Below are 23095 nucleotides of genomic sequence, written 5' to 3' on the forward strand. Positions count from 1 at the left end.
AGAAAATCATTTATATATGGGTTTGTTAATGACACTTGGTATCTAGGAACCACTGAAGACCAGACTGGACCATTATTTAAGGGGCTTTGAAAACCACCAATTAAAGCATCTTCAAACTTAGTGTTTGGTGTCAAGAACACAGATAAGACATTAATTGTTTAAACTTGGTCTGACTAGAGGGTTGATACCAAATTGAATGAGTCCTATGTGAATGTATTTATATCCATGATGCAAACCCCATTCAATATCTTCTTTTCTGATCAAAGGAATCTGATAGACACTCTATCCTACTGAAACTGGAACATTTACAAAAGAAAACTTGAAGAGAGTAGCAGCACGAAACTGGAAGATGGGTAGCTTGTAAATTTTATTGGTTTCGATTGAAGGCAATTCCCAATTGGGTTGGGCATTGAATTCTTGTTCAACTACTTTATAATCAAACAAAACATCTTTTTGATCATTAGTAGTATACTTAGTTAACCATGACCATCTTTTCTCATGAGCTGCTTTTCAAGATTCAGCTGAGAAATCAAAATTTGAACTACTAGCCATATCGATGAGAATAAAGGAAATAGAAACACTTGGTGGTAGAGCAACAGTAGAATAATTTGCCCGACGCCCTAACACCTATCCTTCGGCAACAACGGGACTTATCGCGGACTTACGAGCTCCAGATGGTTCTTCTACGCACAGATTCTTCTTTTCCTTCACTCCGAAAGAATAACAGATAAATGCTTGGGCTTTTCAGAAGAAAGTTGATACAAAATATTCATGGAAAGATATAGTAATTCTCCTCACCTGGAATTTAATTGGAAATGCAAGACTGTAGTGGGAAACTATAAAAAAAGATGAACATAATGAAATTCTAGAAAGTGATGATCCACTACAAGCAATACTGATGGCTCCGATACCAAATTAGATCAACAACAAACGCAGAGATTCTATTACATGCAAATCTCTGTAGAAGAACCATTTATCTATGAGATCCCGATGGTTCTTCTACGCACAGATTCTTCTTTTCTTTTTTGATCTAAAAAGATGAACATAATGAAATTCTAGAAAGTGTTGATCCACTACAAGCAATACTGATGGCTCTATCCCATGAATTTTTGGGAGTTATATCTTCTGATAATAAGCACTTCGCCCAGATGTTTATGAGTCAAAGACTGTGCAGTTTAGATCTCCTATCAGAATATTATTGCACCATGCAGAATTTGTATTATAAGATTCCTGATCATCATAATACTGCATATCTTAGGCATTATATAGCATCTATGCCTGGTAAGATTCCATAATTGGTTCATCAGTCACTTTTGGCCTAGGATATTTCTATTGATACATTATCATTAGTAGCATTGCATCAGCATATCCTCACAATATTGAAGAATGAATGTGCATCATATAAGACCAAGAAAAATGTCAAAAAACAGTTACATTTCAGTCCTGCTATTTGTGATTCCTTTTCAGAGACATATCATTTTGGATGTTATAAGAACACCTCCAAGAAGGGTTCTCAAAGAAACCAAATTGATAAATGTCAATGCAAAACCAAGCAATATTCCTCTAGATCAAAGAGAAGATACTCATCTCCAAAGCAAAGATCTAGATTTATATTCAGAAAGAGGAATAAGCTAGCCAAACAAACAAAATGTTTTATCTGTGGTAAGCTTGGTCATTGGGCAAATAATTGTCCCAATAGAGAAAAGAAAAAGATTCAAAAGAAAATTTCTTCTATATTTAAATCGGCACATGATCCAGCAGAATGGGATCTAGTTTCTCAGTCTGATTCTGATTTTGAATGCTTTTCTGTTACTCAAATAGACAGTTCCTCAGATCTAGATGAAGATTTCAGACAAATCTGTTTAGAAGATAATCAGAGTGATTGTACATATATCTCTGACTACTTAATGTTCTCCTTCTCTACTTTTAAACAGCGAGTGGAAGAATTAGAAAGAGACAAAGCATCTCTACATCCCAATCTGCTCATACCTAGAAGAAGGATACAAGAGAAAATAAATCATTTGAAAAATGATCTCCCTCAAACTTCTATTAAAATAGAAGATTTCTAGGATTGGGATCCTCCTTTGTCCACCAGTACTACAGAGCAAATATTGGACAAGATTCACCAGGTTGAAAAAAGCTTAAAAGAAGATAGGGCACAGATGAGGGATCTTGCACACAAAATCAAAGTTCAAATGCAAGAATTAGATGACCTAAATTCCAAGTTTGTTTCTCTCTCTATTGCAGATTCTCAAACAGTTTTGACCACACAGAATCATGCCAACAATGAGAATATCCAAGATATCAGTGGGATTGATGATAGGATGGTAATTCCTGTAAATATAAAAGTCCCTGGATGTAAAAAATATACTTTGTATGCCCAGATTGATACAGGTGCTATGAGTAGCTGTTGTAAATACAAAGCAATCCCTGCTGACTATTGTAAGCCCACTCAAATTTAGTTCAGAGCAGTCAATAAACAACTTATCCAGATTTCATATATTGCTCTGGATTTTCCTTTACTCCTTGGAGCAACAGAAGTTTTTGTGACTTTGTTTAATTATGATACAAGGGCAAATATATTGTTAGGACAAGATTTTATGAAAAAGTTCATGCCCACTACAATTGACAAAAATCTAATAATTTTTAATGTACAGGGAAGTAAGATTCCCGTACCAGTGAAGAACAGATATACACTAAAGATTAAGCCAGATGAAGCTCTTAATCAAGAGACTACTCTAGCTGATCTAAGTAAAATCTAGAAAATTGTTAAGCATGCTGATACACATGGTGCTACTGTTCTTGTAGATATTAGTCAAAAAATCAAAGAAGATTGTACTTCTGATCATCCTGATGCATTTTGGTCAAGGGAGAAATATTTTGTCTCTCTTCCATTCAAAAAAGAAGGCACAATTATGGCTCAGAAAGCATCTGCAAATCATATGAGCCCTTCAGAACAAGAATTGTGTAATAAAGAAATCCAAGATCTGTTGCTCCGAAAGCTTATTGAACCTTGTAAAAGTTCATGGGCTTGTCCTACATTTTATGTCAACAAACACTCTGAGAAAAAACGAGGGAAAAAGAGACTGGTTATAAATTACAAGGCTTTAAATGAAGCGCTAATGCCGATCAGGTATCCTCTCCCCAATAAAGAGTTACTCTTATCCAAAATTGCTAAAGCAAATGTTTTCAGCAAGTTTGATTTGAAAAGTGGATTTTGGCAAATTGGGATTATCCCAGAGGATAGGTACAAAACAACCTTTGTAGTACCAGGAGGACAGTATCAATGGACTGTCATGCCTTTTGGTTTGAAGAATGCTCCCTCAGAATTTCAGAAAAGGATGGAAGATATTTTTAAAGATTTTTCTTTTATTATTGTATATATTGATGATCTTCTTGTGTATAGCAGAGGTATTGCAGAACATAAAATCCATTTAGAGATTTTTTATCAAACAGTCCTTCAACATGGACTTGCCCTCTCTAATTAATCTGATAAATTCATAATTGCCAAAACTCGTATCGAATATTTGGGATTGTTTATATCTCAGGGGAAAGTCGAATTGCAACCTCATGTTCTACGTTCATTAGCTAATTTTCCTGATATTCTCCCAGACATCAGAGCTATACAAAGGTTTTTGGGATGCTTGAATTATATAAGACAATTCTATCTTGAACAAGCGAAAGTTACAAAAGTTCTACAACAGCGTTTAAAGAAAGGAAGCATTTGGTCTGATCAAATGACTCAAGCAGTTGAAAATATCAAGCAAAAGATTGAGCAGCTACCACCTCTCACTCTTCCTCAAGAAGATCTTCCTTTTATACTAGAAACAGATGCATCAGATTGTTGTTGGGGGGCAATCCTTTTACAGAAACATGGGAAAAGAGAAGAAGTTTGTGCTTATACTTCAGGTACATTTTCTAGTCTAGAATTAAATTACCCTTCTTCACACAAAGAAATTCTTGCTGTAAAGAAAGGAATTAAAAGATTCAGATTGTTCCTTAAGAGCACTCATTTTACAGTCAAGACTGACCTCAGGCATATGAAAGGAATGCTCCAAAACAAAAGACTTCTAGAACAAGGTAACTCCAGAATCATGAGATGGGCTCTTTGGCTAGATGGATATGACTTTGATATAATTTATAAAGTAGGCAAAGAAAATTATCTTGCTGATCTTATGACAAGAGAAGGATCAGATAAACCATAAGAAATGGCAATCAAGAAGTTTGAAATTGGAGAAAGCTCATCCTCCTCTAAAAAATCTTGTGTTGAATTATGTCCCCAATGTCATTATTCATTTTGCACAGATTGCCTTCTGGTTAAAATTAAAAGATTGCCCACTGAAATTCAAAAGGTTATTATAGAGAAATGGTTTTGCTCTATTGATGCCAAGATGGGTTACTGTCTTCCTCTTGCCAATATAAATAATGTTCATATTTATTTTGGGTTAGTGATGCATCCATACAGAAGAATTGTATACATTTTTGAGCTAGCATTGAATTGGTAAGATTATTACTGTATTCTTCAGAAAGCCCGAATTTATGAGAGAGTTTCCATAATTATGTATTGTGAAGATGTTGTGTCCCCATTCTGTATTTGGAGCAACTGGATGAATCTACTAATGGCTTCATTTGCTCCAAGAAAAGAAGACCAGGGAAGGCTAACTCAGTTTACAGCTCTGTCAATTCTCCATCAGGACATGAAAGATGGGGCTGAAAGATATGACATATTTGAGTTTGATTTGTTGTACAAAGGTATAGATCTAATAGAGCTTGAAGATGGTTCTTTTAGAATGCAACTAAATTACTTTGGAGAAGTGGGCATCCCTCCAGGTTCTTTAGATCTGTACATGGGCTTCTCTGTGTCTTTTGCCAGCTTTGGTAGCGAACCACCATGGTTACAAAATCTACCAGGATTGGATTTAGACAGGTTTGTCGAAGAATATGATTCTAGTCTTGACATCAGTGACTATGATACAGATCGCAGTCCTAAAGGAGAATGGTAATTATTGGAGGTCCTCTGTATATAACTTTTAGTAAAAAGCTTTATTACAAAGCTTTAATAAATAAGTTTAGGCTTTCGTGGGTTCCCCTTCTCAGGAATCTCCACTTTGTATCCCATCACTTTGCTTTCCGTAAAAGCTCTACATTATTGTACAGGATTTCGTGGGTTCCCCTTATCAGGAATCTCCACTTTGTATCCCATCACTTTACTTTCCGTAAAATCTCTACATTATTGTACAGGCTTTCGTGGGTTCCCCTTGTCAGGAATCTCCACTTTGTGTCCCATCACTTTACTTTCCGTAAAAGCTCTACATTATTGTATAGGCTTTCATGGGTTCCCCTTGTCAGGAATCTCCACTTTATTTCATATCATATTACTATTGAAATCTTTAGGAAAGATTCGTAGTAGGGGAGATGATCTTTGGGAGACCTCTTGGTTTCCTATATATGGAAGCAAGAACCTTTGTCCAAGACATCTTTTGTTTTACGGATATTTGCATGTAATAGAAGCTCTGCGTTTGTTGTTGATCTATTTGTCTACCTATGTTAATCTATCTGTGTTGTTGATCTAATTTGGTATCGGAGCCATTAGTATTGCTTGTAGTGGATCATCACTTTCTAGAATTTCATTCTGTTCATCTTTTCTGATAGTTTCCCACCACAGTCTTGCATTTCCAATTAAATTCCAGGTGAGGAGAATTACTATATCTTTCCATGAAGCTTTTGTGCGTAGATAGATTGTTCTTCTATGTATATTTGCATGTAATAGAAGCTTTGCATTTTTTTTTGATCTAATTTGGTATTAGAGCCATCAGTATTGCTTGTAGTGGATCATCATTTTCTAGAATTTCATTCTGTTCATCTTTTTTGATAGTTTCCCACCACAGTCTTGCATTTCCAATTAAATTCCAGGTGAGGAGAATTACTATATCTTTCCATGAAGCTTTTGTATCAGCTTTCTTCTGAGAAGCCCAAGCATTTATCTATTGTAACAGAATAAGGGTTTGATCTCTTATTAAACAATCAAAATTTATAAAGAAAGTACTCCCCTGCTTATTAGACCTGAAAATAGAAGACGAGTAATAGTTGAATTCTGTAGAGGCAAGATTTTGTGTCCATGTGCTAAAGTGACTGTTCTTTGATTGTGAACCAATGTCAAGTCCTGTTGTTCTTGCATTTTTGTTTGAAAAATTAAATCTTTCATTTCTTTTGTTCTTTGGGGGATTTGATGATCCTTCATCTCCTGACTGACTTGCCATCTTGATTTCTATAATACATAAATTTTCAATTTTTTGTTTTAGTAGATCTAGCTTTTCTCGTGCTAAGCTAGTGCCTTGAACTAAAGCAGATAGCTCTCTATCATTTCTATCCATCATTTTAAGTGAGAGTTGTTGTGAATTTCCAATAGCTTTGGCCAATGTGAATTTCAAGCCTTCTTCTTCTATCTCAGAATAATTAGGAGGGCTGTCAGATTTGACTATAGATGCTTCAAAGCTAGTTACAACTCTACTTATTACTCCTAGCTGATCATTGATTATTCTGAGCTGGTTTTCATATATGTCTTGAGAAGCATTCATGGTATCAATACTCTGGTGAATTTTTCTGACATATTCTTTGACTTCAACCACTTCCTTGGCTAAGTCATCTATATTCTGGGCTATGCAAACTGAACAATAATTATCATAGTTTTGCATCTTAGTGAATTCAGAGGGTTTTGGATCTATAGCTGTTCTATAATGCAAAAACTGAAGATCACTTTGAACAACACCATCTTTGAATTTAGGTGTGCTATTACTTAGATCTAATCTTCTTTCTGGTAATTCCATTCTATTTCCTGGCTTCTCTCTGGGAAGGGAGATCATACATAGATCTCTTGCTGGAGGCATGATACATTCAGGATAATTTGGATGCTATCCTAAATGGTGAGTTGTTACCACTGTTTGGTATTGTTTTTTTTGTTTTTTCTTCTTTATCTCCATCGCAGTAAATGCAGTCTGCTAATGGATTGTTCTTATGCTTATCCAAATACTTAGAAACTGGTGATGAAATATGTACTTGGAGAGGTAATCTAGAGGAGTGACTTCTAACTAACTTTTTTTGCGAGGAGTCTGATTGGAACCTGAGACTTGTACTACCATTTGGTCTTTTTACAGTCTTTAACTGTTTGGAGGAAGTATCGGCCAATTGTGGATATTTCTGTGACATCGGGGTGTATTGACTATTCCATTCAGATGGTAAACTTAAATCACAAAACCTTACCTGCAAGGGAGTTGTGTTTCCAGGGCCAACAATAACACCTTCTTTTAATGCTCTTTGTGACAAACTAGGATTTAAAGGAGGCATACTTGAAGAAACAAATCGAATACATACATGTGACTGTAACTGTGCTATCTGTGACTGGGGAGCGGTGTCATACCCATGAAACTGAATATATGCTTGTAGAAAATCATTTATATATGGGTTTGTTAATGACACTTGGTATCTAGGAACCACTGAAGACCAGACTAGACCATTATTTAAGGGGCTTTGAAAACCACCAATTAAAGCATCTTCAAACTTATTGTGTCTGGTGTCAAGAACACAGGTAAGACATGAATTGTTTAAACCTGGTCTGACTAGAGGGTTGATACCAAATTGAATGAGTCCTATATGAATGTATTTATATCCATGACGCAAACCCCATTCAATATCTTCTTTTCTGATCAAAGGAATCTGATAGACACTCTGTCCTACTGAAATTGGAACATTTACAGAAGAAAAACTGAAGAGAGTAGCAGCACGAAACTGGAAGATGGGTAGTTTGTAAATTTTATTGGTTTCGATTGAAGGCAATTCCCAATTGGGTTGGGGATTGAATTCTTGTTCAACTACTTTATCATCAAACAAAACATCTTTCTGATCATTACTAGTATACTTAGTTAACCATGACCATCTTTTCTCATGAGCTGCTTTTCGAGATTCAACTGAGAAATCAAAATTTGAACTACTAGCCATATCGATGAGAATAAAGGAAATAGAAACACCTGGTGGTAGAGCAACAGTAGGAGTAATCTACCCAACGCCCTAACGCCTATCCTTCGGCAACAACGGGACTTATCGCGGACTTACGAGCTCTTGATGGTTCTTCTATGCACAGTTTTGGGAGCGATTTCGGGAGCGCGCTCCCGACTTGCTCCTACCCGAAGCGCGGATTGGGAGCAGGATCGAGGGGGGAGGCGCTCCCCTGCAACACTGCTGAATACATAGCTACGAGTATGACCTCGTGTGAAGCTGCCTGATTGTGGGAGTTCTTCAGTGAGCTGTTTGTACACATGATGGATACCACCGTGGTCTTATGTGTCAACCAGGGTGGATTCGATTGTTGAGGAATTCCGTATTATATGATTGCTCTAGTATATAGACATTAGATACTACCTTATTTGGGATATGGTATGTCGATGAGCGAGGAGGCTCTATCGCATTGAGACTGATGTACAAAGTCGCAGACATTCTGTCAAAGCCCCGGGGAAAGGTCAAATTTGTGACTTTCCCAAATGACTTGGAGTCGTTGAAAGACCTTCTTATGAGGACCCTGCATGTTGCATGCATTGAGCTCTGGGAGCACCGGGGGGCTTAGGGTACTACTGGAGCAACATGCGACCATAGGGCGACTCACCCTCCCCTAATGGTGCACTGTGTACAGGGTGAATGGCTCAGCCTTCCCCTGTGATACCCCGAGGCGACTTAGGGACAAGATGAATGGTTCTCTTGTCGAGGCATCCTACGGTCTACCCATGCAGTGTGGGACTCGTGGGAAGTACCTCTCATTTGGCCAATGAGCTGGGAAATGGGGTTAGGGACCATAGTTTTACTATTGATGGACGCATCGTTGTATCTACTGTACTTCATTGATTTGGGATCAATGTAACTGATCTAGGAACAATATGAGTGGTTTGAGACACTCTCTTGTGATATTGATCTGGGATCAACAAAACTAACTTCGAGTCAGTAGAGAATGGTATGAGACATTCTCGATCAATTCTTATTCTTCATGGTTCAATAGAGCAGAGTAGTGTAGGATACTGATGGCAGAGATAGTACAGTCGGACATATGGATCAGCGGATGGAGTTCTCCCTAGTTGAGAGGGAGTGTTAAAATTGGCAACTAGGGCCAAACTCCAAGATGGTCATCTTATTTATGGCAGCTAATATTTTTCTTGGATCCCTCTCATTGAGAGGTGTAGGATTGATCTAAACATCATTCGATTTCGATAAGTATTCATGGAGTTATGAATTTATTTGTGTTATAAGACAATTCATCAAGGTCGGCCAGCAACCAAATATACCCCACATGTGCTCAATGTTTTAGTATAAAAGGAGATGACTTGATAGTCATTTCTACACAAACTTCTATCTTGATTTCTCTCCACTTGTCTTGGGTTTTAGTGGAAGAGAAATCTAGGAGTGGAAGCCCTAGACGTTGGAGGATTGAGGTTGCCCTAGCTGCAATCAAGAAGAAGAACGCTGCCCTAATCTAGAGGACGCAGTCAAGTGAGAAGCCCTAACGTGACAAGGAGGGCAGCCCTAGTATCTACACTGTCAAGAAGAAGCCCTAACCTATACGCTGGCCTCTATGCAACCAAGAAAGAGGTTGCCCTAGACAGCATGGGAAAGAGAGGTTGCTTGGGTGCTCTTGTAGGGAGAAAGGCCAAAGTTTGAAGCTTAGGGTCGCTGCAAGAAGAGGCTATTTGAAGCTTAGGGTCGCTGCAAGAAGAGGCTATTCAGCGTTGGTGAAATAGGGCTGTTCTGAAGCCATTTCAAGAAGACTGAAGGGATGAAAGGAGGCCGAGTATCTTTCTAGAAGGCCGAAGAGAAAGGGAGTTGTTTGAGGGCTCGTAGAGGGTGGAACAGTCCTCTAGAAAGGTTGTTGCGGTCCTGTTCTAAGGCCTATAGGATGCCACTATAATGAGAGGAGGGCAGAGCCATTATTAATTGCCAGAAGGCTGCCGAGAATTATAGCGAAGCGGACAACCTTCCCTTGGAGGACAACTGCATTAATTAAGGGCAAATTTAGGTAGATTTTAGGGGCTGTTTGGCTGGCTGTGTAAGGGCTGCCAGATGCCCTAATTAGTCATCACATAAGCAGCAGTGAAGGCAACATTGGAACAACAGTGTTGTGGACAGCTAGGCAATGGAGCATGGTGGAACCATGATGCATGGACAACAAGACAACAAGGCTGCCATATGCCCAGAACAACAATGTTTTGGGCATGACTGTTAGGTACAACAGTGCAACAGTACAACTAGGACAACTAGGCAATGGTACATACATATTTGGAGCAACGTAAGTATGTTATGTTGCTGTAGGGACAACAACAATGCTGGGTTGCTGTAAGTATATTGAGATAACAAGCCGTGATGGGACAACAGTACTAGCAGCAATGATATTGTGCCACAATGTTCAATGGGACAACAACATGATGAGACAAAACAATGATGGGACTGCCATGTCATTGTGCAGTAGTGGCACAATGGGACAACATGGTGCAACATGGCAAGCTTGGACAGCATGGCAAGCATGGTGCAGTATGGTAAGCATGGACAACATGGATAACTGTGGCAAGCACATGAGACATGCTATATGACAACATGGTTCAACCATGGCACATAGGATAGTAGTGTAGCATGAGGTGCAACAGTCATGAGGTCTAGCATTGTGATGATGGGTGCAGCACAGTGAGGTGCAGCATGATGACGAGATGTATCACGATGATAGGTGAAGGAGTCACCTTGGAGAATCAGTTGAAGCAACATGTCTTCAACTAATCTCATGTATCATCTTCTTAGAGATGATCTATGCTCTTATTTAGATAAGTCAAATTGTTGACTTTTGTTGTAAATGTACTCTCTCTCTTTCTCTCTCTCTGCTAAACTATTGAAGAACATATAAGAAGAATTGATCAAGGGTTTCACCACATTGGGGTTTGTCCTTGGCTAGCGCCACATCTTATGTCCTCTTGTCTTGGCTTGTCTTCTGCAATCTATGTTTATGTTCTATCTGCAATTTACTTTAATGCTGATGTGATTGCTAATCTGGAAAAGATATTGAGCTAACTATGAAAATTGAAATAAATTGCTCTAAGCATAGAGCATACCTAAAATTAAACAGTTAATAAGGTCTAAGGAAAATAATGCTGAAAAATGATAAATTTGTTGTAATCTAACCCTAATTTACCCTAGAAAACATAAGATAAACATATATAGTTTTTTTTTTTTAAAAGGGATTCGCATAAGAGATAAGATTAGCGCTTTTCTCAATCAAGGGATAATGGAGTCTAGGACTAAACATCTATGGAAGAAAAGAGATGGATGTGGAATGAGAAAGAAAAACCTGTGTTCTTCACACCTTTAACCCTAGCACCTTTCCATCTTCTTTGGAGATTTAAAGGGAGGAAGCTAAACATAGGTTCCTGAAGAGAAACTTGATGAAAATATTGTGCAAGTAATCACCAATAATCATCTAAGAATCACCTATAATCATCTAAGAGATAGAACCATCCAACCAACAACCTCCATAAGCAGTTCGCTCAACTAGTCCTTCACAATGCACAAGAGAGAATCTGGTTCATGTAGATCTCCAAGTGTGACAATGAATCAAGAGAAATCGAATTCTCTCTATGTATATGAGGGAATCCAAGTCAATTTTCTCCAATTTTAGGCTAAAATCCCCAAAATAATAATAAATCATGATTATAGGTTAGATAGGTTACAAGCGGACCCCTAAAGATAGCTAAATCAATAATAAAACATAAAATTATGCCTCAATTTACCCACTCATGTGAGTTAAATTCCTTCCAAGGGTGATGTCATTCTCCAAAAGGTGTGTTTCTATATCAAAAGTGCAAAGGATATCTCCAAGGGGTGCATCTCTTCCCAAAGGTCATATCTCCTCATCAAATGGATGTCAAATCATCAAGCAAGGCTCTCTCAACCAAATTTCATCTACACATTGGCCATGTCATGAATCCAAGCATCATAAAGGGGATGCCATAGTGCTAGGACATGATATCATCATGGAGAATAATGTACCAACCCCTCTAGAGGGGTCTCATGTCATCATCATCAAATATCCTCAGAAACAGGGTAACATCCATCAAGTAGGTGCAATGCTAGTTGGGGGGTGTCCTCTCATCTCTGGGGCACATATGCTCTCACGGTAATGGCATGGATTTGGAGGGAAACATCCAAGGTCTTGGAGGTAGGTGAGGAGGTCATCAATTGTGCTATGGCATCCCAAGGTCAATGCTCATGGATAGGTGCCCAATGTCCTTTATCAAAGTGCCTTGTACAATCATCAAGTGGGGCTAGATGTCCTCTTTGTAGTGTTGGAGAATCATTATACAATCCCTTAAGGATGGAAGTTATATATGGGAGCAACACATCTACACATACTTGTGGAATCAAGTGGGATCAACATCATGGGTGCACAAATCATAAGAGTATCAGACTGGGCCATATTGAATGTTAAAGGTATCAAAGCACTTCACAAGAGAAATCATCTTCAAGTGTCTTCTGAGATTATGATTTGTAAAAAAGTTACAATGCTTAGGTATGGGAGGGTTATTACAAGGCCTTATTTGGTGTTTCCAACCTTGAGGGGAGGAACAATTCCTAGGTCGACCCTTTCAGAGGATAGGTGTGAAAGGTGTTATGATTTGGGGTTTACTTCATGAGTGGAGTTATAGTCTTATGTTAAGTTATATCAACCCATTTTTCCATGAGCACCTTTGTAGAGGAGTGCTTAGCAATGATTGAGATACATTTTCCAAGACATCTATTTGCCCCTTTTTTTTCTTTAGATAGTTTGTTTCCCAAAGTTCATTGATTACATGTAATGATAAGATAACACCTTTTTGTGACGGGCAGTTTATTGATTCATCGTCGTTGGGATGTTCATAGAGAGTTCCTTTTACTTTGATAGGCATGATATAGATGGATATTCTCATGGACGATTGGAAATATAAGAGGGGGTAGAACTTAGGTAAGTATTTGGCTTTTACTTGCTTTACATCCCCTGCCATTCTTTTTCATTTTAACATTTGGCTCATGCTCTTTCTTTTTTATAGTTGCATCATCCTCAGATATATACAACCCTTTCTTCTCATAGGGCAAGGTCAATCGTGAACTAGCACAAATGACTGACAAAAAGTACTTGAAAGATGGGACAATAGTACAAGGGAACGATGAAAAAGGTTATGTATAGAAATCATGGAATGCTACCATCATTAGATCCTCCTATTTGTGCCCCTCCTAGACAGTGAAAGAAAGGCCTCAAGGAAAGTCACATTGGACTAGGGGAAAGTGATAAGTTATAACCACCAAGGTGAAGAGAGGGGAAAAAAGTACAATTAATAGCTGTCTATCATCCAATTCAACCTATGATCCATACTAGAATGCACTTAAACATTAAATAAAAGCACATGAATACAAAAATGGTTAATGTACCTCACAATAGTTGACCCACCTTCATCAGATGAGCAGGCTAGGTGAAAGGATACACTAGACGGACAGTGGATGAGTGGCAACTGAGGCTGGCTATATGTGGATCATGATAGGGCTGCTTGCTGGAAAGTTGCATCATAGGATAATTTTTTCTCTCCTAGAGTCACCCAGACATATGGGTGGGTAACAATGCCTACAACCATTTTGTACTTCTGTATCTAAATAATGTGATTCGGCTCTCCAAAATAAATGGGTTGGATTTTAGAAAAGCACACATTCAAGGTAGGCTTGATGTTACATTCTTCGTTATCCTTGGATCTTGGTAGTACATCCAAAATTATGTTAGAAAGTTAACACTAGACTTTATAAGATATTATACGTAAGGGGTTTTTTTTATCTTTTCTTATTCCCAGGCATCAGTATATAATATATATCATTATTTGGGACATTATAAAACAGCACAGTTGGCGTACTCATATATTTGTATGTTTTTTGCAGTCCTTTCCTCTGTTGGTGGTATCAAGGTAGATCATCCTGGAATGAGCACTGGTAAGTGGGCTAGAATTTCCCAAAATTTAATGCTTGCTGCTTACTATCCTTCTTTATGGGGTATGGATATCTTCTTATGATTTTTTGTTTTTGTTTTTATAGGTGGCATCATGTTCTTATTGCTATTTTTTATTCTTATTCTAATCTGGCACTATTATCGACTTTTCAACTTATGTCTCATTTCAAAGCTGTGACATTTTCCTCAGCATGTCAGACAAGATTATATTCACTGGAAGAAAAGAGAAATGATTAAACATAAGAGATTGTTGAAACTAGAGTCAAAATAAGAAAGTTATACTTGTAGCTTCTCTCGTGTTTCAGTCTGCCTCTGTGCCTTATAATTCTAAAATTACATACCTACAACAATTCAATACAACAAGCCTCATCAAGTGACTACCTAAAAAGAACTGTAAAAATGACAAATTTTTTTCAGGGATTGAACTGTTTTTTTGTTCTGTTAATGTTTTTGAAAATGGAGGAAACTACAACTCTTTTCTAGAATTTTCTGTAACACTAATGGTGTTTATTTTCTTGCAGCTACAGTTGTGGCTCTTGCAGTGGTCGTCCTGGTTATTCTATTTAGTGTGCAGCATTATGGCACAGACAAAGTTGGATGGTTATTTGCACCAGCAGTTCTGCTTTGGTTCCTATGCATTGGAAGTATCGGGGCTTACAATATATGTAAACATGATGCACAAGTCTTGAAAGCTTTCTCTCCAGTTTATATAGTGCGGTATTTCAGAAGAGGAAAGAAACGTAGCTGGGTTTCTCTAGGAGGGATTATGCTTTGTATAACAGGTAGTTAATTGTTTCTTGAGAAGTAATTCATTTCTTCCTCTAGATGTTATTTCAGCATGATATTTTGTATGCTGTACAGTGCGGCTTTTCTTGCTATGAACTTCATCGGTATTGCAGGTACAGAAGCATTCTTTGCTGATTTGGGCCATTTTCCAACCTTAGCTGTTCAGGTAAGCACTAATATATTTGGTTGTCATATGAAGAGATCCTTCTCTATTTTTTGTTTTTAACTGTTTGATTCTTCTACCTTTATCATGTTCTTTTTCTGTTTTATTTCAGTTTTCCCTTGATGAAAAATCAGTTTATTGGTTACGCAGATTGCATTTACAGCAGTTGTGTTTCCGTGTCTACTATTGCAATATATGGGACAGGCTGCATATCTTATACATCATCAAAGCGATGTCCAAGAAGCCTTTCATAAATCTATTCCAGGTTGGTTTTTTACATATACAAACTAATAGGTTTTTTTAGCAAATGATATCAATTAATTTTGGTTGAGGGTTGTGTGTTGTACTGCAGCCCTAGCTTTTTGGCCTGTGTTTGTAATTGCAACCATGGCTGCTATTATTGCCAGTCAGGCTACCATATCTGCAACCTTCTCAATCATCAAGCAAGCAATTGCACTTGGTTGCTTTCCAAGAATGAAGGTCGTTCACACATCAAAGGACTTTTCTGGACAGATTTACATTCCTGAAATTAATTGGATTCTTATGGTTCTTTGCATCATAGTTACTGTTAACTTCGACAGCACACCTCAAATTGGAAATGCATATGGTAAGCTTACAATCTTTCTTATCACCCTTGCTATTAAGGTGAGTGGCCACACCTTGTCTTTTCTGTTTTGGAGGTCTTTGCAATTACCATCTACCTGTATGAAAATAGCTAAAACTTAAGACAGTCAGAATTTCATGAGATAACCTACAAAGAAAGAGATATGGTTACTTTTTTGTTTCCCCTCCTGTTAAATTGAAACCTTAATTAAGGATTCCACCCCATCTAAGTATCTACATATCTACACTCGTTCAGGGGTTAGAATTCTGTGTTGTAGCTAGAAATAACATTGTGTTAAGAAGCACTGTAGGTTGTTCTCCAACACATAATGGGATCAAGAAACCTTTTATGTAGAATAATCTCTGACATTACAGTCCAATATTGATTCTTCTAGTTCTTACTACCTTGTGCTGACTGTTTCATTCCACTTAATTTCCTTGAAAATGAACCTGTTTCATTCCACTTATTTTCCTCGCCTTTGTAATAACAAAATTCTCGTCAGTCTAGCAAATGCCAGATTATAGAATGTCCATCCTAGGTGGGGCCATTTATCTTATTCATCTTATAGATCCATATCACTCAAGCTAAAAACTACCAGATGGCTTCCATTCATTTGGTATTCAAGAATAATTTTCTTTTTTATTTCTGATCACCCTCTATCGTCATTTAACCTTGAATTTAGTTAGTACCTACCATGGGTTCTTCTTAGACATGGTATTCTTTTAACTGTTAATCTTTCTATTAAACATTACAATTACAATCTAATAAGAAAAGGGTGGCATGGTCCATTAAGAGGCTGTGGTCCATTATGAAAAAATTACTTATTAAAAGTCTGCAATAGCAACCAAAAATGACACATACCATAGGAGCGAACAAACCATTAAGGGGAATGGTACCCCTTATTTTGCATGAAGGCCTATACGTGAATTTTTTCGGTACCCTTGTGATTTTTATCGCAAAGAGATTTGGATGGCTAGGGTTTTCAATTAGTTCCTTGGATTGATGATAGCATGGATGATGATGTGCTAGAGGATTTGACGATATGTTGCTTGGTATACTTGATTATCATGAGAGAGATAGCATTACACTTGAACATGTGATGTTCTGGTCTCCCCTCCTTGCTAGATGATGGGACATGAGGATGTATGGAATCTGGATCCCTTGGTGAGACACCCTAGCATTTTTGGGGTAAGTGGACATTTAGTGGCATCTCCATTTGATTGATTTCATCATAGCATACAGTGCTTAGCATGCACTTACTTTCTTGCACATGGTTTGTTACTTGGATGAGTGGGTATGAGCTTCGTTAGAAACCCTTTTATCCAACGCCCTAGACCTTATCAGTGACGTTTACACATGGATGGTTTTTTATGAGATGGATCATGGTCCTATGTGGAGTGCTCCCTTTCTTTGGCTCATACATGGAGACATATGAATATTTGATGAAGTCATCCCTTTCTTGATGAATTGTTTGATCACTTGGATAATTTGTCATGGTTGATGAGTATACATGGCTTGATTTGACTCCCTCCTCCATGGATCTAGCATGTTGCACATTATTTCATGATGGATTTATTCCTTTCTTTATGGAGCTATTCCTTGGCACGCTTATGGAAGAAATATCTTGCACACATGTTGGAGCATAATCCTAAGTTATCAGTGGATGAGGGGCCACCCCATTATTCATGTAATTAGTTGAACATTGATGACATTCCATATATATTCTTCATGGGTTTGATTCTTTGTTTTATGGATCCACCTTCTTAGTACTTGATTTGAGGAGGATGTCGAACTTTCTTGGAGCATTATGGCACACCGATCTATTTTATGGTTGAAGACATCCACCTTGGGTGATGCCACTAGTCTCCTGAGGAGGTTCTTCATGGTTTCATACCCTATTTTGAGGAGACATCCATCTTGAAGAAGGTTGCTTGCACTCATGGTTGAAGATGTACATTGAAGATCTCGGTGGCTCCAAACCCTAGAACAAAGGTCTTCATTGAATATTTTGAAGGTGGCCTAGCTTTAGGAGCAATTATCTTTTGACAAAGTACTCATATTTCCTCCAAGTCAATGCCATTAAATGCAAAATGTCTATCGGATTTTCAAAATGTGGTCATAATAGAAATTCCAACAAAAATTGTAGTTATGGTGTTTTCAAAATATGATGTCAGAAAATTCTCACCTCATTTTGACCACTTGTTTGAAGAATGTCCCACCTTTTTTTCTTGAGTATTTCGGATATTTGGGGGTCATCGTTGATGTGTGCTCATGGTAAAGAGTGCCCTATATTTTGAGGCCGGATGGACCATATTTTATGCATCTATTTGAGGATCTCCACCTTTTGTAATCTTCTTGATGGGACGTCTCACTTAGAGAGTCTCACATGCCACTTTATGAGGTTCCTACTTTGTACTTGCATACTTTGAGGAGGATATTTCAAATTGGAGAGCTATGCATCTACCTTGTAGTAGATTTAGGAGGTTTTTGTTTCCTACTCTAAGGAGTTGGTTGTGGATCTGTCCACTTGGAGGCCTTTGGAGGTTAGATGTTGCACTTTTGACTCATCTCATGCCTTGTTTGATGGAGACATCCCACTCTCTTGGGAATATTTTTGTTGGAGACTTGTACTTGTGGCTTTACCGCTTCATTATTTTATGTATTGTTGATTAATTAGTTGGAGGAAATATTTCTTTACTCCTCGGGCTAAATCCATGGTTTTCAAATGAGATATTATTAGTTTATTGTAAAGGAAGTTGAGCTAGACTCTATATAAAGAGTAGCCCTTCCTCATTTGACCTCATGTTTGGAATTTTGGAGCTTCCCCTCCTTGGAACTTAATAAACACATCTTTCTTGGAGCATCTATGATGTATAAGGGATTTTTCTTTGTTGAGAGCACAAATATTTGGGTGCTTAAAGCTTGAAGTGGTGTGGTTTCCTCTATAGAGGAAAGACTAGCAACTTGATCCATCGATGGGTAAATTCTACCACTTCTCAAGGAGTTTGGCATGTGTAGTAATACCTCTTCTCAAGCGTTTTTATCATAGTTTGATGTGTAATAGTTTGCTTTATATATCCTCTAGGAATTCTAGTAAGCTCATTGACTTCATCTTCTAGGATATAGTTGAATTCTCTTGTTAAAGATGGATCCTTTAGACCCTTCCTTGTAGAATTTTTGCACTATTTCCAGTAAATTTAGGGTGTAGCTTAGAGTGGAGGTAATTTGTACATTAATTCCATTGCTAATTCACAAGAAAATAAGTCCTCTTACATAACCCCTTGACTCCATTTGCCCATGTTTTGATTGGCACTTATCTCCACTTCCTTCCATCACCTTGTTTTTTAATTTCCTAAATTGAAAAAAATATTGTTTTACTAAAGCTACTCTCATATAACCTTTTGCCTCATTGCTTGGCTTTATTAATCCTACTAGGGATACCCCCTCTTGAGCTAGATAAGATCCAACTTAAAGTCAAGAGGACAAGTTACTTAGCTGACAATGGTGATAGTCCTAGTATCCCTCTTAGGTTGCACCTTGTGGACTACGACTTTTATCATCGAGTACAAGTTATGAAGTAACAGGTACAATCCTTTGTAGTTGCCATTGTCTCAAAGATATTGAACAAATGTTAAAAGAAGAAAAATCCCCCCAATCCAACCATCTCATTAAATGGAGAGAGCTACTCTTTAAGTAGAGTGAGCTCCTTCTTTCAACAATAAAACTTTCTCAACAATCTCATTACTAAAAATAGCAATGATTCGTTGAGATCCACTTTATTTTCCAAGAAGAAACAATAAAATATGTTAGATTTATTGTTACAAACACTCCCTATATTTTAAAGACAAAATTATTTGGTAAATGTATAAATGCATTTATTGATAAATGATGGATAGAATCATGATAATACAACAATCCTCGTGATGGTTTACTTATAGCATTGATTGGTCATGAGGCAAAATGGTACGTGCCTCTTGACTTTTCATTTAATTAATTAACTTATTATTATGTTTATAATATTTCCACCCTCTTAAGGAATGCTTTGTCCTCAAATCTAGCAAATATAATTTTCTCTATTTGAGCACATTTCTGTGGTGGAGTGAAGCTTATTTGTTTTTATGGGTTTGACTTCATTTGCTTTTTGAATGTTGATGAGGTTCTTGTGTTAGGTCCCTATAATACTAGTGATTACCCCATTACTATTGTAGTTGTATCCCTTATTAATATTGTTGTGCCCCTATTGTCCCCATATTTTTATTACTGTGCCCCATAGAATCCCTCTATTGTTATTTTTGTGGCTTTATATTATTATTGTTAGGTCGGCTGGGTTATATTGTGACTCCTTAGACTCCTATATATAGAAAGGAGGTTTTGTCATTTGCATCATCCAAGAATTGCTCATTTGTGTAATGTAAAGGAGGTTGCCCCCTCGAAGAGGCTGAATTCTAAGGTGTTGATCTCTCTTTTCTATCTTTTCGTGAGTTGGTTTCATAACATTTGGTATCAGAGCTTTGGATTCTAGGGTTTCGCTGCTCCAAAAAGGTCATTGTGGCATTTTCGCTATAATTTTTTTCTGCGACGTTTCAGAAGCGAAAAAAAAACCCATTTGAGAAGAATCGTACTGAACCTCAAGTCCAAATTTCAGAGCTTTTTGCGCTATATTTGCGGAGATATGATCTGAGGAAGTTGGTCTTTTTACAGACTCCTGAATTACATTCCAAACAGGTGACCTGGGGAAAATCGTCATAACTTTCTCTCTAAGCATCGGATTCAAATTTTGTAAGAAGTTACAGAGAGAGGACGGACTGTAGTTTCTTGTATATATTTTTCAGAGCCAAAGGTTGAAAAAGTGACACGTGGCACTTCATACAATTTTACTCTTCTAGAAAGGTCTATAATCAGGTCATCTTGGGAGATTGTGCATAACTCTTCCTTGGAGAACCCAATTTGGATAAGACTGGTGGCATTGGAAAGAGGACATAGAGAGCTACTACAGGTTACAATTTCAGAACTGGATGATTCGAAATTGCAGAGATACATCAGATTCAATATCAAGCTTCTACAAAGTGAAAAAAATGTGTGATTTTTTTTTTAATTTTTGCATAAGCTTGGTTTGAAAAATTAGTTTGAAGGAATTCAAAGGGCATATTAAAGCATTATTATCGGTAATTGATGTCCCAAGGAAAGAAAATGCAAACACCTAGTAAGCAACCTGAAAGCTCTAGATGACTCATGAAGAAGAGGAATAAATGCAACATGATATATCAAAATTACGAGACTAAGTGCAACAAGTGTCACTTGCACAAAAAGCAACAGAATCTAAGATAGATGGTTTAAGGAAAGATGTAGAAGCTAAGATGGATGGTTTAAAGAAAGGTGTAGAAGATAAGATGAATTGTTTAAAGAAAGGCGTAGAAGCTAATATGGATGGCATGGAAGCTAAGATGAATGGCATGGACGCTAAAATTGATGGCATGGATGATAAGATGGAAGAATTGAAGATAAATATGAATAAGTTGCTACAAGAAATGGTCACTAATGGTGAAAGGGTAGTAAAGGAAACTCATGACGAGAACAAAAGAAATGTTAATCATGATTCCATAGACTTTAATGCTGGATCAAAGACCCACCATATTCCAAAAATCAATATGAGGAAGTTTGATGGCAAGGATCCCGCAACATGGATATTACAGATGGAGCAATTTTTTGATCTCAATAATGTGCAAAACACATAAAAGGTACGTATTGCAACTTTATATTTGGAACCAAATAAGTTTGTATGGTATCAATGACTTTTCGCTCGTAAACAAATTATCACTTGGGCAATTTTTACAGAAGAATTGACAGCACATTATGAAGATACAAAAAGAAACATTTTTTTTAGCCAATTGATAAGTCTCAAACAAAAGGGTTCAATAATGGAGCACATTGAGGAGTTCCAAAAATTGAACATAAGGGTAAAAGATATTCCAGAGGAGCATAGGATTGATGTGTTCATAAGGACTTTAAAGGATAATATCCAACATGATGTTCGCCTTTGGGAACCTGATTCATTAGAGAAGGCATTCAGGTTAGCAAGAAAAATGGAAAGCAAAATTATGGCAACCAAGAAGCATACCAGTCACAACTATAAAGATGGAAGTGTTGTTACCCCTAGCCTTCCACAACCTATAAGGTTGACACCACAACAATTGCAAGAAAAAAGAGCAAAAGGGCTTTGTTACAGTTGTGATAACAAATACACTAAAGGTCATAAGTGTGCTGAGAAGAAATTATTCTACATATATTGTGAAGAGGAAGAAGAAAAGGAGCAAGAAAGGTCAAAAGAAGAGGATATACTCCAGGAACAAAGCCTAAATAAAGAAGAAATGAATCTGACCATATCTTGTAATGCATTGGCTGGAATTACCACTCCTCAAACCATCAAGATAGAAGGACAAATCAAGAAGAAAAAGGTAATAGTGTTGATTGATTCAGGAAGCACCCACAATTTTGTTCATTGTAAGGTAGCAAAAGAATTGAATTGCTTCCTATATCTAGCGCTAGAGTGTCAAGTGCTGGTTGCAAATGGAGGAACGATAAATTGCTCTGGAAAGTGCCATAATATCAAGCTATCCATGGGAGAATATGTATTGACTAGTCCAATGCTTTCCATTCCAATGGGAGGTGCTGATGTTGTACTAGGAGTCCAATGGCTACAATCCTTGGGTACAATAACTTTTAATTTTCAAGAACTTTTCATGAAATTTTTTGTGGAACGAAAGGAAGTTGAATTAAGGGGTATTGCAGGGAAACCATGAAATATAATCAGTTCTAACGGTATGACAAAGCTTCTAAAAAAGGAACAAAGAGGTGTAATTGCACAATTATGTTTGCTAGATGTTTCCACATCGGAATCATCTATTTCTCCAGATCTCCAAAATGTCTTGGACAATCATTCCAAGGTATTTGAGACTCCCAAAGGTCTCCCACCTATTCGTGATCATGATCATGCTATTCATCTGATTTTAGGAAGTGTTCCTCCAAACATCAGGCCGTACAGATATCCCTATGCCCAAAAGAGTGAAATTGAACGTATGGTTGCAGAAATGCTAGAGGCTGGTATAATATAACCTAGTCGAAGTTCTTTCTCTGCTCCAGTAGTATTGGTGCACAAGAAGGACGGATCATGGCACATGTGTCCGGATTATAGGGAGCTCAACAAGCTCACTATTAAAGATAAGCTCACTATTATCCAACCAGATTGGATAAACGAAGCAAGGGAGGAATGGAAGAATGATGAAGTGTGGGCACTTATTCGAAAGTTACAACAAGATTCCAGTACATCTAATACATTTAGCTGGCAAAATGATTCGTTATGGTACAAAGATCGCTTATACCTCTGTAAGAATTCGCAACTCAAACAAAAGATTCTTATGGAATTGCACACTTCTCCCTTAGGAGGGCACTCAGGATTTTTAAAAACTTACCACAGGGTTAAGAAGGAATTTTTTTG

The 23095-nt window shown here is 37.4% G+C and overlaps 1 protein-coding gene across 2 annotated transcripts in view; it reads left to right on the plus strand.

Moving 5' to 3' along the window:
* LOC149237428 (putative potassium transporter 11) overlaps nt 1–23095 on the plus strand; it is a 134388-nt gene that overhangs the window by 83695 nt on the left and 27598 nt on the right. The window contains exons 4-8 of one of the 2 annotated variants that reach the window (XM_089372653.1): nt 13981–14031; nt 14569–14829; nt 14947–14999; nt 15147–15261; nt 15349–15603. In XM_089372653.1, coding sequence (XP_089228779.1) covers nt 13981–14031; nt 14569–14829; nt 14947–14999; nt 15147–15261; nt 15349–15603 — 735 coding nt within the window. The remainder of the gene's footprint in view (nt 1–13980; nt 14032–14568; nt 14830–14946; nt 15000–15146; nt 15262–15348; nt 15604–23095) is intronic. The other variant, XM_089372654.1, reaches the window with a different exon arrangement.

Source organism: Pinus tabuliformis, chromosome 8 (genome assembly GCF_031772625.1).
Source record: "Pinus tabuliformis cultivar Carrire ecotype Pingquan chromosome 8, CPIR1, whole genome shotgun sequence".
NCBI lineage: Eukaryota > Viridiplantae > Streptophyta > Pinopsida > Pinales > Pinaceae > Pinus > Pinus tabuliformis.